The sequence below is a fragment of the Eptatretus burgeri genome, chromosome 9, assembly GCF_056783735.1.
Source record: "Eptatretus burgeri isolate ZD-2024b chromosome 9, Ebu_testis_v1, whole genome shotgun sequence".
Classification (NCBI taxonomy): domain Eukaryota; kingdom Metazoa; phylum Chordata; class Myxini; order Myxiniformes; family Myxinidae; genus Eptatretus; species Eptatretus burgeri.
This window is the reverse complement of record NC_140969.1, coordinates 89,701,346-89,720,044: the sequence shown is the minus strand read 5'-3', so window position 1 is coordinate 89,720,044 and position 18,699 is coordinate 89,701,346. Positions and strand designations below refer to the sequence as shown.

Here is an 18,699-nt window from a genome sequence, read left to right as displayed (position 1 = left end):
ACAATTATATCTGACTTAACTCTTTATTCCCCTTATTATACATTAACTCACCTCCAATCACTTCCTCATGTGACTGTTTCATTCTGTTCCTATCAGTTTCATAAATATACCTCATCTACACAACAATAATGTTTTACTCGATGTCAAAGTAAGTAAATCAAAAGTTCAAAATAGATAAAATGACCTGTGAAAGACCTGCTTTCCATATGTTACCAGGTTGCCTCTAAGTGTGAATATATTGACATGAGGTGGAGAAACTGCATGAGAGGAAGTGATTTGCTGGTGTTGAACGTTTTGTTCCAAGTTGTTGACCAGCAGCTTATCTTGTCTGAGGTTGAACGAAAGGATTTGGCATTGGCTGGCCTTTCACAATCCGTGATGTATGGTTCTACACATGGGGTGGAGTCTTTGGCAAAATTCTTGAGCTGGTTTTCAAGTAAATCAGATGGATCATTGGTACAGATATAAAGAGTGGCGTAGGTCCTAAGATACTGCCTTGTGGAACTGAAAGCATGAAGGGAAAGGTCATTACAAAGAACACCATCGAGGACTACCCGTTGTTTTCCACATATCCAGTAACATATCCAAGGAGGAATAGCTAAGTCAGAAACCAGACTGGTTGTCAGTTTGTGCCTGAGGTTAGCCACAATAATACACTCGATCACTTTGTTTATGATTGGGAGAAGGCTGTTAAGTCTGTTGTTGAGTGGAACAGTTTTAGAACCTATGTTGTGGACAGGAGTGATGTTTTAAACTTTCAAAAATGGAGGAACCAGACCATCTAGGACACGCATGTAAAAGAGGAGAGCCATATTTCAGTGGCCATAATGAAACTATTTCTGTCCAGCAGTGTTTGCACTGTCCATTTATCCCAGAATAAAATGATGGCCTCTTGAATCCACCTTGCGGAAGTGTTTTTACCCTGCGCACATGAAGCAAAAAGCGGGGTTAAGTAATTGACTCATTCTGTCTGTCTACAAACATCAGTTTATGCTCGAGAAACAACTTTATTTCAATTGAATGTTATGTTCTGAAAATGACTGAACACGAACCTGGATTTAGCAGTACTTTGTCTCTGAATTCGTCCCAATCGCACATCCTCAGAGGACGCATAATGTTTTTTATCATTCTTCCTGTCTGGCAGTCAAACAAAGTTGAAAATGGTTTCAAACAGGAAACTTACTGTTTTTAGCGACACCATAAAGGACACAAACAACAGGCACAAATAACTCATTACCTTCGTATTCTGCGAAAGGTTATGTTTTGGTCGGCGTGTATTCATTTATTTATTTATTTATTTGTAATCTTGTGATTCGTATTACTCAAAAAGTATTAAACCGAATTGTATGAAATTTGGTGGGATGATTGGTTATTAGCCAGGAAGCATTCGATTAGATTTTGGGATCGTTCGGGTCAAAGGTCAAGGTCACGAATAGGTCAAAATCGTCTTTTTACGATAACACGGTCAATTTTTATTCAATTTGCATGCAACTAACGCCAAAATATTCAGAATTCAACGCCTCATCTTGTGATATGCAATATGACACAATGACGCCCATACTCTTGTTACCGGTTAGGGCAGGGGGTCACCACCTTGAAAAATATGCGGTTTTTGTCATAACGCGGTCAATCCTTGTCCGCTTTGCATGAACCCAGCACCAAATTGTTCAGAATTTAATGCCCAATCTTGTGACACAATGACGTCATAACACATGTCACCGGTTGGTGTAAAATGTCGGGGGGGGGTCACGCCCTTGAAAAATATGCGGTTTTCGGCATAACTCAGTCAATTCTTATTCGATTTGCATGAAACCAGCATCAAACGAGATTACCTTCTCTTGTTGAAACGTTGTATTCACCGAGCTTGCGAGTGAAGACTCGCCAAAACTACGTGAGTTGATTGTTGTTTAGTCCGTAGCCCCCGAAAGTCGGGGGGGGTCATGACATTATAGATATGTGGTTTGTGTCATAAGACCATTCATATGAAACCAGTTCCCCACACTCATACCAAGAACAAAAAAAGTAGTGGCGGCGAAGGTATGCGCTCTATGAGTGCCCGTTCTAGTTTAATGTGTTAAGTAAGGTGTAGCAGGTGGTGTAAAACACTGCATCAAGGTCAACAAAAAAAAGGTAAATTTAAGAAAAAATAATTCTACAACCTTTCAAGTCTTTATTTTATTTTAATTGAATCACATAATGAACACTGTGGAACATAAATCACCTTAATGGCACTTTAAAAAAGGTAGAACGGGCACTCATAGAGCGCATACCTTCGCCGCCACAACTTTTTTTGTTCTTGGTATGAGTGTGGGGAACTGGTTTGATGCTGGTTTCATGCAAATCGAGTAAGAATTGACTGAGTTATGCCGAAAACCGCATATTTTTCAAGGGCGTGACCCCCCCCCCCGACATTTTACCCCAAACGGTGACATGTGTTATGACGTCATTGTGTCACAAGATTGGGCATTAAATTCTGAACATTTTGGTGCTGGGTTCATGTAAAGCGGACAAGAATTGACCGAGTTATGACAAAAACCGCATATTTTTCAAGGTCGTGACCCCCCTGACCTTTGACCCCTAACCAGTAACAAGAGTATGGGTGTCATTGTGTCATATTGCATATCACAAGATGAGGCGTTGAATTCTGAACATTTTGGCGTTAGTTGCATGCAAATTGAATAAAAATTGACCGTGTTATCGTAAAAAGACGATTTTGACCTTTTCGTGACCTTGACCTTTGACCCGAACGATCCCAAAATCTAATTGAATGCTTCCTGGCTAATAACCATTCATCCCACCAAATTTCATGCAATTCGGTTTAATACTTTTTGAGTTTTACGAATCATAAGATTACAAATAAATAAATAAATAAATAAATAAATACACGCCGACCAAAACATAACCTTTCGCAGAATGCGAAGGTAAAAATCCTTCAGTTTAGCAGTACTTGGATTCAAGCAGCACAGTAGTACATTCAGTATTGTCATGTCAGACCAGATTAGACCTGTGACTTGGTCCAGGTACCATGGAAACATGTACTAACCTGCTTCATGGTCAGATTGTCGGCAACTAAACTGTCTCCCCCACCAAGTTTTCTGGTGAGGAGGGTGTATGATATGGACACCCAGCAGGATTAAAAACAAAACTTGTCAAAGGGCGGAGGAGCTCCTTGTGAGACAACGGCCATCCATTTATAGTGCCCAACTGTGTCTGCGGACGTCCTCCTGCAGTTGGGTTACTTTCTTTTAGGAGGTTGGTGGCAGGATTTGCACTCCGGCCACCTTAAAACCCTTCACTTTGCAAAACACAAAGAAATCTGAAAACCCACTCCGTGGGAGTTTCTACTATGCAACTGCCCTCCGCAGGGCAGCTCACCGTATGACGGCAATCGGGCAAACCCTTCGGGACCCCTACTTATTCATGATAGGAGCAAAACCACACGGTAACCTTCCCGGGTGCGATTGCGGTAGTGTTTGTTCGGGTGGTGCTGAGGTGTCGTCCACCAGATGGTGGTCTCCTTTGGTTAACCTGAGGCGGTGCTGATGGGTGGGGCCTGGAATGTCTTTTCTTCAAGACAGGATGATCACCTCTCTCTGTTATCATCTGAGCTCAAGCGTTTGAACATCGGTATTGCAGAACACTCAGGTTCGTAGATGTGCAGCAAGTGCTTACACCTTCTTTTGGTCTTGTCGCTATGATGGTGACCATGGCCAAGGAGTTGCTGCAGCTGTGTCCAATAAGCAAACTCAAAAGATCATTAAGGTAACACCGATCTACGAGCGTATTTTGAGATTAAGGATTTGTCACTCCTTGAGTGTCGTTTCCCTGGTCTCTGTATTTACTTCAACTGAGGCGAGTGATCTCACGGTGAAGGACACATTCTATGCCGCGCTTGTCTGTGGTTGATCAGTCCCCCAGGCAAGATGCTCTTCGAGTCTTGAGGGATTTCACTGCATCAACTGCAACTGATCGGGATGGTTATGAGACGTGTTGGTTCCCATGGGCCTGGAACTGTTAACAGGAATAGCACTAAGTTCCTTGACTTTGTAAGAAGTCATGTGCTTCGGGTGGCTGGTTCATGGTTTCAGCACTCCAGGCTCATCACTGGACTTGGTATTCCAATGCTGGTGGTATGGTAAAGGAGATTGACCATGTGCTCATTTATGGTTGCTGGAGGATGATCCATAATTGCAGGGTCAACGGAAGCTCAGTTCCTCAATACCAACCACAGACTTGTTGTAGCAACTGAAGTTGCAGCTTAAATCTGGGAGAATGGTACCATCCTAGCCTAGCCTCGGCTGGATGTTGGCAAGCTCAAGGATGAAATGGTAGCTGAGGAGTTTGCAAACAGGCTGAGTGACGTTTTGGGGGTCTGGGTGCTTTGCGGAATCCTGAAAAGTTGTGGAGTGCCTTCAAGACCACCATCCTTGATTTTGTCAATCGATGTCCCCCAAAATAGGTATTTCCTCTCTTCTCCGAAACTACACACACAATTTCAATGAAACTTAACCACAACCTTCCTCACCCATGATGTACTAAAGTTTGTTCATGGCAATAAAAACATCAGGGTTGAAGGGGGTTTGTGGGGGGTTTCAGTGACTTGCTCCTGACCCAGATGAGCTTCAGGACGTTCGGTCCTATTTTTGTTCTCCGAAGGCAGGACCCTTTAGAGGTGTGCGTGCATGCGTGCTCTTGCACACATTCCTTTTAGTAATATATTTTGAAATTTCCATTCACTGACCAAATAATCGCTGCTGATCTCATCGTTGTAACTGAGAAGATATTTTGAGGTAAGTGTACGTTTTAACCACATCCGATTATAACAAACCCTAAGTTGCACATAACTGTTTAATCCATCTCTTGCTTTTCTGGAATGTCATAAAAGTTTTATGCATCAAATACATTTATATTGTTTTTTGTCTGAAGTTGTTTGCAAAAGACATTTTTAATGTTTTGCATCAGTGATGACTGATGGGCAACTTTAGCTCACGGGAGGGCCACTTATCCGGCCCTGTTGAACAACTCCACGTGCCACAAGACACCTTTTACCATAATTGTAAACTAAAATCATTCATTTATACATTTAAAAGGACAACAGATCACATCACATCACATTACATTTACATTAAGAATGTAACAAAGAGTCAAACACAATACAAAAAAAGCATTTGAAGTTGTAAATATACGAGTTGATTAAACGTCTGGGTGCCCATAATTGGTTCATATATATATATATATATATATATATATATATATATATATATATATATATATATATATATATATATATATATATTTCATGTGACCGTGTGTACAGTGTAAAACCAGGTGGGAGGGTGCCGGTTGGATGTGTTGCGGGTAACAACTGTTTTGTGAGCCATGGGTTGACTACCACTGTTCTCCATGGAACAATCTCTGTGACTTCCTGGTATGAAGTACTGTATTACACTCGACATAGATTTTGTAAATGTAGTGTTGTGGAGGTGGGCAATGGGGAAAGAACCATTTTTCTTTGCTGTGGATTCCTCTCAAAGGATTCAAAATGTATTTGGCACAAACTTGAGTTTGTGAGGTCATGTTTGTGAAATATATTTTTACTTCAGCTTCTCCAAGGATGCTTTCTGTTGCTCCATTGTGTTTTTCTTGAGCAGCCTGATTCTTGGAAACTTTCTGTTATTTCATCATAACTGAGCTGTTAATTATTTCTGTGGAGCCAGCAATGGTGTTCATAGTTTCATCTCATAATGTCATGTTTATATTACCCTAAGTTTATGTATGTATATATATATATATATATTTATGTATGTATATATATATATTTATGTATGTATATATATATTTATGTATGTATATATATATTTATGTATGTATATATATATATTTATGTATGTATATATATATATTTATGTATGTATATATATATATTTATGTATGTATATATATATATTTATGTATATATATATATATATATTTATGTATATATATGTATATATATATATATATATATATATTTAGTATATATATGTATATATATATATATATATATGTATATATATATATATATATATATATATATATATATATATATATATATATATATATATATATATATATATATATATATATATATATATATATATATATACTCTGACTTCCTCAACTTTATCTTTTATTCCTTCTGCCACCCAAGTTTCCTTTTCTCTTTTCTTCTCCCTTTTTTTATTTTTTTTTTTAGATCCTCGTGGAGGTTCTCTAAGTCTGACTCACGTTGTTGTTCTTGTGGACTTATTTGTTTCACAGCCTACAGTTTTCATCGAAACTTCCTGAAACTTGGCGTATATATGTAAAATACCCTGGCAAGACAGTAGCGATCTCCGATTTTGAAAAATCCTCCGAGAAAAAAAAGTTATGACGTCAAAATATCTCCGCTAATGGCAATCTCCTATACCATTATCTCCGAAACTAGTTTGTTTCACAGCCTACAGTTTTCATGGAAACTTCCTGCAACTTGGCATATGTATGTAAAAATACCCTGCACAGACAGTAACCATTTCCAATTTTATAAAATTCCTCGGAGAAAAAAGTTATGATATCAATATATCTCTGCTAATGGAAATCGCCTAATAAGTTATCTCCAAAACTAGGCAAGCTTTTTGAATTCTATTTGCGGGAATCGAACAGAGCATTAGCAGAGATGAATTACCGCACATATGATACATCACTATGACGTCATATCAATTTTTATGACGTCATTGCTATTTTTTGACATTTTTTTGTTTCACAACCCAGATTTTTCATCGGATCTTCCTGAAACTTGCCATGTATCTATCTATAATTCCAGCTGTGTGTGTGTGTGTGTGTGTGTGTGTGTGTGTGTGTGTGTGTGTGTGTGTGTGTGTGTGTGTGTGTGTGTGTGTGTGTGTGTGTGTGTGTGTGTGTGTGTGTGTGTGTGTGTGTGTGTGTGTGTGTATGAGACCGCTGTTTCCCGCCAACCACTGGTCCGATCTAATTGAAACTTGGCAGCTATATTGCTGGGGACCTGAGGATGTGCCTTTTCAAGATTTGATATTAATCGGCCAAGTGATTCCTAAGTTATGGCCATTTATTTACCAACTAATGGCAGGACACGTGCTGTGTAGGCGTGGCCGATGCGCCATTTAGTTACCAATCACAGGACACGTTGCTGCGTGGGTGTGGCTGCGTAGGCCGGTGCACGGCCGGTGCACGGCCGGCCGACGATGACGTCACGTGCCGTGATGGTTACGATGGGGATCGATCGGTGCCTTAGTTACCGTGGGGTAGGAGTGCCAATGGTAAATGGCAGCGAATGTCATGGCAAGCAAAGACAGGGAGGTAAACTTGATTTCAATTAACTCTGTGTGTAAGTATCACAGTAGTTGTTACTTCAATGCAAGCGATAATTCGTGGAATGATGTGAACATTCCGTACGGGCACGCACTACTTTTGGATAGTGATGACTTACTGTATTCTAATAATTTCTCTATTTCTTATCCGCATTTATAGATAAACACAAAGCCCCAATCCAGTTGTCGTTTATGAGAGCGAAGGAATGGCCTGTGTAGTTGTTTGAAAGTTGTTTTTTTTTTGCATGTACGGCCACGGACATATGGGCACGCGAGAGCGAAGGAACGGCCTGCGTGGTTGTTGTTTCTGGCACGTGGTTTGAAAGTATTTTTTTTAATTTTTTTTTGTATGTACGGCCACGCACGTATGGGCACGTACGGCCACGCACATATGGCCACGCGAGAGCGAAGGGCCTGTGTGGTTGTTTCTAGCAAGCGATTTTAAAGTATATATATATATATATATATATATATATATATATATATATATATATATATATATATATATATATATATATATGTTTTTTTTTGTACGTACAGCCACGCACGTACCGGCACATGAAAGCGAAGGAACGGCTTGTGTGGTTGTTTTTTCTGGCACTCGGTTCGAGTTTTTTTTTTGGGGGGGTGGGGGGGTTGCACGTACGGCCACGCATCTACGGGCTGCACTAGTATACAGAAAGCCCACGCGCAGGCAGTAACCATCTCCGATTTTGGAAATTCTTCAGAGAAAAAAAGTTAACATAATATCGCCGCTAATGGAAATCACCTATACCATTATCTCCGAAACTAGGCAAGCTGTTTGAATTTTGTTTGCGGGAATCAAGCCCGGCATTAGCACAGATAATTTATCGCAAACCTGATGCATCACAATGACGTCATATTCGTTTTTATGACGTCATCATTTAGAAGACGAGGATCTTTGCTCATTCGTGCTTGTTTAAAAACAAAATTCTTTTTTTATTACTATTATTTATTTTTAGTTTTTTGTATATATATATATATATATATATTTTTTCTAACAATTTTTTTTTATTTTCCACACTATCTTTTCTCTTTCTTTTTTCTTCTTCATTTTAGTGTTCACCCCTCCCATAATTCATTTTAATGTGTTGTGCCCCTCTTGCGTTTTACTTGGAATGATGTTTTCTCAATTTTTGTCATGTCAATCAATTTATTGTAAACTGATTTTTTTATTTGGAAGTAAAATCTCAAAGCACATTACAAATAAAGAAGAGGAAGGAAAATTTAATGAACAAAGCAACCTTAAAAAGGTGAGATTTTAGGAGAGATTTGTTGACTGTTTTTGACAAGATTATGCAGATTTTGAGGCAAGGAATTCCACAGTTGAGGAGCATATTTGGAAAGTGCTAAAAATATAAGTCAGGTATCTGAATCTGACAAATGTCACCAGGAGCCATTATCACGTGGCTTGTGCTCTGCGATTTTGTACTTGCACCTGGCTTGTGCTCTGGGATTTTGTGTCATCACATGGCTCGTTTGTTGGGATTTTGTCTTTTCATAGCAACCTTTATCACTCACCCATCAATCTATGGGTCTATTTTAAGATGTTAAAAAGGAAATTATTTTCAGTGCGTGGATAAATGGATTTGCATAATCGACTGAGTCATGTTTGACAATGCACAAATCAACTCGTATTCACGTGAACAGGTTGTGATTTGGAGTTTATATGTTGAAGCAAATGCTGTTCTAAGAATCTTAAAAAGTAAATTTTACTGTGATGCCATCACATTATTGTCATATATCTAGTTGTCTAGTTAGCTTGACTCATTACCCCACACACTCAAATTGAGAAGTGGGGTTAAGCAATTGTTTCACTTTGTCTGTCTGTCTGTCTACAAATGTCAGTTTATGATTGAGGAATAATTTCATTTCAATTTAATGTTTTATTTTGAACATGAATCGGAAAACAAACCTATAGTTTAGCGGTAATTTTGCTCTGGATTTGTCCTGAATCGCACATGTAGGGAGGAGGAGGAGGAGGAGGAGGAGGAGGAGAAGGAGAGAATGTTTTTTAACGCTGTCTGGCAGTCAAACAAGATTGAAAATCATTCCAAACAGCAAACTCGGCTGTTTTTTTTTAAGACGTCATAAAAGACGCAAACAACAGGCATGAATAATTAATGTGGCATTTTAAACAGTGTGGTGTAAAATATCTCCCATCAATGGTAAAACTTCAGATTTTTTTCTGACAACCTTTAAAATCTTTATTTTGTTTGAATTGAACTATATAGTTGAACACTGTGGAACACAAATTGCCTTTTTGACACTTTTAAAAACCGAGCTGTTTATCAGTACTTGGACAAAACATTACCGAATTTTACACCATCACGACCAATCAACTTTGCTTCTTGCAGACGAGATGGAAGTACAAGTGCATCTGGGATGCGAATAATAGTTAAACGTCACACAGGTAACTTTAAATAATCTTTTTGTGTTTGAGAGGAAAGTTTTGTTGGGTATGTCAATATAAGCCGTTGTACATCAATCGTTTTTTCACCCTCTCTGACCTTGACCTCAAATTTCTGTTCAGAGGTTGGCATTGTGTCATAAAGAATAGTTCATTCGGAGGAGAGGCTTTTTTTATTATTATTATTATTTTAATTTTTTTTTTAAGTAGACGCTCATAACTCCCTGTACTGAGCTAATTCGCCTGCTCGATGAACCTCTTTGCGTATTCGTGCGCACACACATACACACGTACATGGAATGTAAGGCCATAGAGGACACAAATTCTAAGGCTGCATCATTGGCATTGTGGGCTGAGTCTTGTGGCCTGCTATTAGCTTGTTGGAAGGTTTTCAGTTTTCTACCTAGTCTTGCTTTCATCTGCAACTTGCAACTCCTTTTGTTGTCTTGCATTTGCCTCTGTTTACCCTTCACTCCTGCACTGTCTGTGACCTTTTGCCCTGAGGCCTTTTTTTTTTTAACCTTTCCAGGAACTTTGACACCTGTATTTTAAAAATAAATGTTCCAATAATTATTAACATATTCACTCTATCATGTGCATTACGATCCGAAGTTTCTAAGTGGCATGCTAAGTATTTGGTGAGCATTCCAGTTTACCAACTGGGAGAAACTTTGGTGAGAACATAAAACCAGCACTGTTTGAGGGTGTGGCACTGGCATGGGAATCAGGCGAAGGGGTGCAGTTAAAGGCTTGGAGTCGGTCAGTATGGCTGATGTTTGAAATGTGTGGATTTTAACATGTTAAGTTTTGAAGGAAAGCAAAATGGGTTGGGAGGTAGTTTGGTCGATGGATTATCCTGAATGGTGTATTTACATATTGGTTTGATCTGAAATCTGGTTGGATGTTAATTTGCCTTTCTTTTCAAATGTGTAATCATGGTTGTGTCCCATTCTTCTGGTTTGTTTTTGTTAATATGGTTCTTGTTTATTTTGTGATGGGTGTTCTTTAATTTTGCTGGTAATAACTTTAATGGTAAATGGAGGCATTTGTAACAGTGAAGAGAGAAGTGTGATTGGCAGATGGCTCAAAGTTTTTTTTTTTTTTCCTGTGCGTGACAGATGGCTCTTTTTGCTCTCTCTGCTGTCATGCTAACCACCCCACCCCCTCCTATTTTTCATCTTTAGCCCTGCTTTGTACTTTTCATTTTAAACTTCCTCCTCCAGCCATAACACCTCATGGATTATATCACATTGCAATTGTACGTCATATGATATATACGAGGAATACTTCTCTACCACCAGTCCATTCAAAATCGTGTAGAATTGCAACATGTAACCTTTGTGCAACAATGACTTGTTCATGTGAAATTTTGTTAATTTATTTTTCATCCTGTTCCTTCTTGCCTCCAGATCGGCCGCGATGATTGAAAGATTCACGTTCCCGTATGTGTGGATACGGCGTGCCATCTTTCTGCTGCTCTCCTGTTCATGCGACTTGATTGGGACCCAGGCAAATGGTAAGATGCATCGTCATCTTTAGTCTTAATTTATAGCAAGGATGATTAATTTGCTCAGCAGTTTTTCCAAGTTCCAGCTTGTCCAGAGCAAAGCCTCGCCAACATAACACAATAGTCCATTGTCATTCACGATGATATGAGGTAAGCCTGCCGTATTTACAAGAAACTTATTTTGATGCAGTATCATCCCTGGGGAATGTGCCGTTGAATGTTGAATAATTAATTCATTGCAAAGTGCAGGCCTTGTTTCAAGAAGACGTTTCCCTTTCGTGGATTTTTAAAAATTTTATTTTACGTCAAATAACTTTCTACAAGCAAGTACTCGGCACTTGTATTAACACTAATAAAAGGCAATGTATGTGTTTGTGTGTGTGTCTCCTCCATAACTCCAAAACTATAAAACCTAGCAGCCTGAAACTTTACATCGATTCTATTCTACTATACTAAAAAGATAGAATATGTTTGTTTGTATGTATGTATGTGTGTGTGTTTGTTCGTCCTTTTGGCATGAGTGATCCTTGGGACATGAGAACGGACGTGGGGGGGTCAAGTTCAAGATCAAAGGTCAAGGGGTCAAGGTCACCGGGTAACTTCAATTTCATCCGATCGAGACGGGACCAACGCCATTCGACAGATAATCAAAATTAATACTGAAGGACCAATTTTGTGCCCCGTCTGTGATGGGGTTTCGGCTAGTTCATACTAAGAAACCTCCAAGGAAGTGCAAAAGCGAAAATTGGATGTTTTGGTTAATTAAAACACCCCTTTTGAAGATTATAATTAACGGCCTCATTTAATTGTATTCTTCATCAGGCGATCCTCAGCCAGCTTGCTGTCTGGGGTCTTTAGGCGTTTCGTGGGTAACCTCGCTAGGGTCTGAAGCTGCCATGTTTTTTGACCTGCTCAACCCTACCTTGACTTGGAACAGACCGCAACTTGGAACAAGCTGTTCATCAAAGCTACGAATCGCTGGGTTCATTGTAATGCTGCGAAACGCCCGGAGACGTCAGCGTTCGTTGTTTTATTTCATTTCCTCATATGCGTTCACCATGAGTATTTCTTAAACAAAAAATAATTACAAAATTTAAGCTCCAGAATCACACTTGCAAGCAGTTCCAACTCTGAGAAAAATGTTCATTTGTCCAATTCGGACTTGTGTGAATTTCGGGCGTCTCCGGGAGTTGCATATTTAATATGACGGTTCATGCCAAGGTAGTCGTTTCATTTTGACCGTTTCGTTTGAGTGCTTGCTTGAATGCTTAAGGCACTTGGCAAGTGCTCTCCAAGCTGCTTCGTCGTTCGTTTCGGGAAAAAGTACACATGTTTTCAATCTCACATCAATTTGACGTACGTTTCCGCCTTTGTTGGGTCCTGCGGTGCAGTACGGTGGGTTCCTCGGGAGGTGTTTTAGCCACTGAAAATGTGCAAGGATCGCTTTGTGTTATCTCCATTTGTAATCCACCTCTCACTTTGACATCGATGCATATTAATAGAAAACGATAAGGTGTTCGCTATGTTTGTTTTAGCTGTGAAGGAATAAAGTATAGATCGATATTTTGTGTTCTCTGGCTTGGTAAATGTTTTAAAAATTTAATTTGTGTTTGTCGTTGCAAAAAAAAAAAAAAACACTTTCAAACTAGAACCGGCACTCAGTAGAGCGCATACCTTCGCCAACGCTACATTTTGACCCCCCCCCCCCCAGAAACCGTTGATTGTGAGGGTATTTAATCACATACCACATCTGCCATCTCATATGTGTTATGATGGCTTAAAAACATTAAATTTCCTGTGTCATATCATATATCACAAGATTTGGCATTGAATTCACAACATTTTGGCATTGGTTGCATGCAAATTAGATAAAAATCGATCGCACTATGGCAAAATGACGATTTTAACCTTTTCATGACCTCGACCTTGACCTTTGTACTCTTAATTTTGTAATTGGTATTAGAGTGTGGGGAACAGAACAGTCAACATTTTGGTGTTGGTTTCATGCAAATCGGATAAGAATTGACCATGTTATGACTAAAACCGCACATTTTGCAATGTCGTGACCCCCCCTGACCTTTGACTCCCAACCGCCAATAAGGGTTATTACGTCATTGTGTCATGTCACATATCACAAGATGGGGCATTGAATTCTGAACATTTTTGGCATTAGTTGCATGCAAATTGGATACAAATTGACCGCGCTATGGTAAAAAGACGATTTTGACCTTTTCATGACCTTGACCTTGACCTTTGATCCGATCGCTCCCAAAATCTAATCAAATGGTCCTAGGATAATAACAAATCATCCCACCAAATTTGCTGCAATTCAGTTCAATACTTTTGGAGTTATGCGAATAACAAACAAACAAACACACACATATTCACAAATAAATAAATAAACAAATACACAGCGATCAAAACATAACCTTCGCAACAAAGCTTGCGAAGGTAACAACCATACAGGCTGTTCCTTCGCTCTCGTAAACGACGACTGGATTGGGGCATTGTGTTTATCTATAAATGCGCATAAGAAATCGAGAAATTATTAGAATACACTATCCGGAAGTCCATACGTTGTGACCCGTAATGGGGAACGCGGCTGAGAATCTCTTCCCCATCGGCCACGCCTACGCAACAACGTGTCCTGTCATTGGTTGGTAAATAAATGGCCATAACTTGGGAAGCACTTGTCCGATTAATATTGTTGCGAATTCTGGCCCGTCCGGCGTGTAATCGGCCGCTTGACTCGAATGGCGACCGCATCGCCCACCGGAACAGACAATTCAGTCGTGACCCTCTGGGAACTACCGCCAGGAACCAGTCACGGGTGGGGGTTTAACCTCACCACAACTCAGTCTGCATTCTACCCGCGTGAAATAGGGTCCGATCGCCGAATGGTCGATTTACCTAAGTACCCACGCGGATAGCGTACCGAGGAATTGTACCACGCCACAGGTTGACTCCGGACACGAACCGCTTAAGCGGCTCGTTCCGTACTACAGGGATAACAGAGCAGAGTTATCGTCGATCTTAACGGTTCAGATTAGTTACCGGTTGTTTTAAAACCCACTATTAATCCCTTACGTGATGCAAGATGGAGATTCAAACAAAGGAAAGGACGCAGCGAAACGGGGAACAATTGGACCAGCACATTTATTACGGAAGCACGGAAGGCACGTATATTACAGTCAAGCAAGAAAACAATAAAAGCAAGCAGATCTACAACCGAATATTATTTACACGGCAACACTTATAACAGTTCTACTTTTCAAGACTGGCGCCACCCACAGACATTTACACAGAACCCCAAAAGAAAAGGAAGTCGCGACTTCCCTTGGAGCGTCGTCCAGCCCTTGGCGACTGTAACTCCGAGTCCCTCCGGCGTGGTCCACTGGGCTCGTGCCTCGCGCCTTCATGTGTCATCCGCCCGACAGGGACGAACGAACAGAACCTCCGACCAGGAACAATCACCACAACTCTTCACAATTCCCCTTTAGGGACAAGGGAACAGGGACAAGGGAACGGTGTTTTTTGTCGACCTTCACGCCCACAACTCTCGACAATCGACCAAACGAACCAAGAGCAAGGACTCTTCACACCCACGCCTTTTGTAGGGTCGGGCTCCGCCCTTCGCTCCGCCCCGTGCCCCGCCCCGTTTCTGGCTCCACCTCCCTTCTGGAAGCTTCCCAAAAAGGGCGTGCCCTCTCGTTCCCCCCTCCCCGAGCCATGCGGGGGGGGGGCAAGGAAAGTCAGTTTTGGCTCAGGGCCAGGGAATTGTTCCCCCAAAATCAGACCCCCACCTTTTTTCACCTTTGACCTCTGGCTCAAATCGCACCTCCCCCATGCCAAAGCGCGGGAAAAGCAGAAGGGAAAATCCGGTGGGAGACATTCAAGCGGGAGTTTTGGGCGGGAGATGCCCCTTCGCACCCCGGGTTGCTGCTGCCACTCCGCTCATTTCATCCGTCCCGCGGAGATTGTGACCGCACGGTGCCCGTTGAATGGCGAGTGGCGAAGATGTGGTTGCGTTGTTGTGGAAGGTGGCGTCGTGTGAATGGCGTGATTGTTGGCATCGTGTGGTGAATGGCGTGATCGTTGAGATGTTGGTTGTGGCGATGTTCGTTGTTGTTCTTGCACCAAAATAATGACAGCAAAAGAAAAACGACGAACTGAAGAATCGCAGCCCGAATGGATCACATATATTCCCTCTAAACAACGGGTTTGGGCTAACTACACATTAACTTACCGATATATCTCACCTGAGGACCCTTTATGGTGCAATGCGAATTTCCACGACCGTAACAATATCAAACCTTGAAAAGGCACATCCACAGGGCCCTAGCAATATACCTGGCAAGTTTCAATTCGATCAGACCAGTGGTTGTCGAGAAACAGTGGTCTCTCTCTCTCTCACACACGCACATGCACACACGCACACACACACTGCTGGAATTATAGATAGATATGCCACAACAGTCTCTTGAAAGTTGGGGTTTGTTCTAACTGTTTACTTTCGCTGGGGTCAAGCTCAGCTGTTAGAAAGACTTCACCGCCAAGGCTCCAGTGTATAATATTGTTGCGAATTCGTGCCCGCTGGCGTGCGAGCGGCCACGTAACTCGAATCGCGGCACGTCGCCCACCGGACGGACAATTCCGTCGTGACCCTCTCAGACTAACGCCGGGAACTAGTCACGGGTGGGCCTTTCGGCCTCACCACGATCGTGCCAATCGGCCCCCCGCGTGGGATAGGGTTGTTCGCCAAATTCGACCTACCTAAGTACCCACACGGAGGGTAGACCGGGCGATCGCACCTCGCCGCAGGTCGACTTGGGACACGGGCCACTTTAAGGAACCCGTTCCGTACTATCGGTATAACCGAGCGGTGTTATCGTCAACCTCGACGGTTCCGATTAATTATCGGGCGTATTTAGCCCACTACCAACCCTTTACGTGAAGTAAGATGGAGATTCAATTAAAGAAAAGACGAAGCGAAACGGGAAAAACAGTTCAACATGAGGCACATTTATTCCGCGGCAAACGGAAAGCACACATATACAATTACAACAATTATGCATCAAAAGCAAATGTAAAAGAAACACAAAAATTATGCACCAAAAGCAATTGCAACAAAAGAAACACAATGCAGATCTACTACCGACTACGCGAGCACACGGCAACACTTACACAGTTTTACTTTACAGACGGCGCCGACAACACATATACTCAAAAGAAAAAGGGGCCACCCTCTACGACAAGGGGGCAGACGGGCCTGGGGCCGAGACCGCGTGGAGCCTACCCGTCTTGTGATGAGCCGCAAAATGGCGGCGGTGCCCCGACTCCGCGCTCCTCCGCGGGTTTCGTTGGCACTGCTTGGAATGGGGTGGGAACGAGGCCCCCTTTTCACACTATCTCATCGCGGGGGGAAACAGGGTGGGGGTTGTTGATGCTCTGGGGGAAAGAGGATAGCTGGCTTGCTTGGGTCCCGCGACGAGCGACTCCACTGCGCCCTCGACCGCGTTCCCGGCTTCCCCTCTCTGCAGCTCCCTGACAGACTCCGAACCCCGACAGACCGACTCTCCTCCAGACCCGTCTTGACTGCTGCTGCCACACTTCGCCGCCGCCACACCTCTCCAACTCGCCCGAGCCCGAAACAGAAACTGACTGAATTCGCCCCGCGCTCGGCGCTTTATAGTGCGGCAGGAGAAGCCATATGCAAATTTCCGGATCAGGATGGGCTCGGGGGCGGAGCCACGCTCGCCCATTGGACGGAGGAAAAGTGGGCGTGAACCTCCCCTGATCCTCGAATTTGCATATATCGATTCTACTCCGACGCGCCTGGAGGCGGGGCCAAATCGCCCCGCGCTTAATGATTGGAGGGATCGGAAGTGGGCGTGTATCATTCCTGATCCGACTTCCCCTCGGAAAGGCCGCTTTTTGCACCCGAGGCTCGGCGCGCGTCCCGCACGAGGCCAGGACAGCCTGACGCTCGGCGCCCACAAGCGGTGCGGGAATGGCGGTAGAAGGAGGAGAGGTGCCCACTACGCTATCCCGGCCCCCCATGGGCCCTTGGCCTACCACGGCCGACTAGCCTGGTGCCCGGGGTACCCACTCAGCGATACTCACCTTTCGCAGCCACGCTCCCAGCCCGTCAACAGGGCTCCTGCACCCATCCAAACGGGTTTCGAGCCTACACTCCCACCAACAGCAAAACGACTTCCATTTTTCAATTTGACTAACCCAGCTAACTCACTCTACACTAACTCCGGTTAGTGTAACTAACCGTTAGTTAGTTAGTTAGTTGTAACTCCGGTTAGTGAGTTAGTGTAACTCCGGTTAGGTTAGTTAACAAGCCCCAAGTCCCTTGGGCGGGAGTCACTCCTCCCCCCAATCACTCATCGCACCATGCATTCTACATTAGCTCCATACACACAGACCCGCTGGCCTCACTCACTCACCAAGCACATGTACTCACCTCACAACCCACAACTCTTCAACACACACACCGCTGAACTCTGCCATCCTTCTAAGTACATCCCCTAACTAACTCGTGCTCCCACGTCGTCCCTTAAACTACAGCACGTTCCTTATAACCTACGTAGCTAAGCTATGTCCCCGCTACACATTCAAAGTCTGTCACTATCCTCTAAATCATCAAAAATCACTTTCCCATCCTAATCTGGCTACAATCCCTCTAACTAATCCATTCCACGGGCCCCATGAGGACTTATCCTGCCCCATGGAGCCGGTCTAACTAAGCTAACCATTCCCCCTAACTAGTTTCATCCTGTGCCCAGGTCAAGGGGATCATCCACCCCTTGCCCGGGAGTCCTATTCACCCGAAAGTGAGGCTTGCCTTTTTTTTTTCCCACATGCGCAGCACCAGCGCGGCAACTCACAGCTCGCGCACTTTGCACCTGCCCGTGACGTCATGCAGCTGCACGTGTACCTCGTCCCTCCTTGGATGGTACCATCCGGCAGGGATACCCCTCCTGCCAGATTCCAACCCCACGTGCAGCCATGACGTCACCGTGCGCATAAAAAAAACACAAGCCCCACGTCTCGAGGGGTTCCCCACGCGAACACATGTGCCCTGCCCGTTGGAGCTGAACACACCCGCTCGCGTGGAGAACCCGTCCGGTCCAAATTCGTAATCCTGCCTAAACTTTGTCCGTCCGCGGGATCGGCAAATCCACCGCGTTCGTTTCCGGACCGGGACTTCATTCACCCAAGCGAGCACGTGGGGGCCTCGTGCGTTGCACAGCACGGACCTCGCGCTCGCTGCTGGGTGAACCCGGCACGGTGCCCGAAACAGCTACAGCCACTACTCAGCTTTCGTTCCTCTGTCGCCGTTGTCGTCTCCATTCCACCCACGCACACCTGCGTGTTACGACGCTCAT

General features: G+C 43.1%; 1 protein-coding gene across 11 annotated transcripts in view; it reads left to right on the top strand.

Moving 5' to 3' along the window:
- LOC147020588 (sushi domain-containing protein 4-like) overlaps positions 1 to 18,699 on the top strand; it is a 57,503-nt gene that overhangs the window by 5,218 nt on the left and 33,586 nt on the right. For 8 of the 11 annotated variants that reach the window (XM_085896067.1, XM_085896059.1, XM_085896065.1 and 5 more), the window contains exon 2: positions 11,205 to 11,311. In XM_085896067.1, the coding sequence (XP_085752193.1) occupies positions 11,215 to 11,311 (97 nt within the window). In that variant the 5' untranslated portion in view covers positions 11,205 to 11,214. Of the gene's footprint in view, positions 1 to 5,407; positions 5,429 to 11,015; positions 11,054 to 11,204; positions 11,312 to 18,699 lie in introns of those variants that run through there. The other 3 variants (XM_085896066.1, XM_085896058.1, XM_085896062.1) reach the window with 2 other exon arrangements.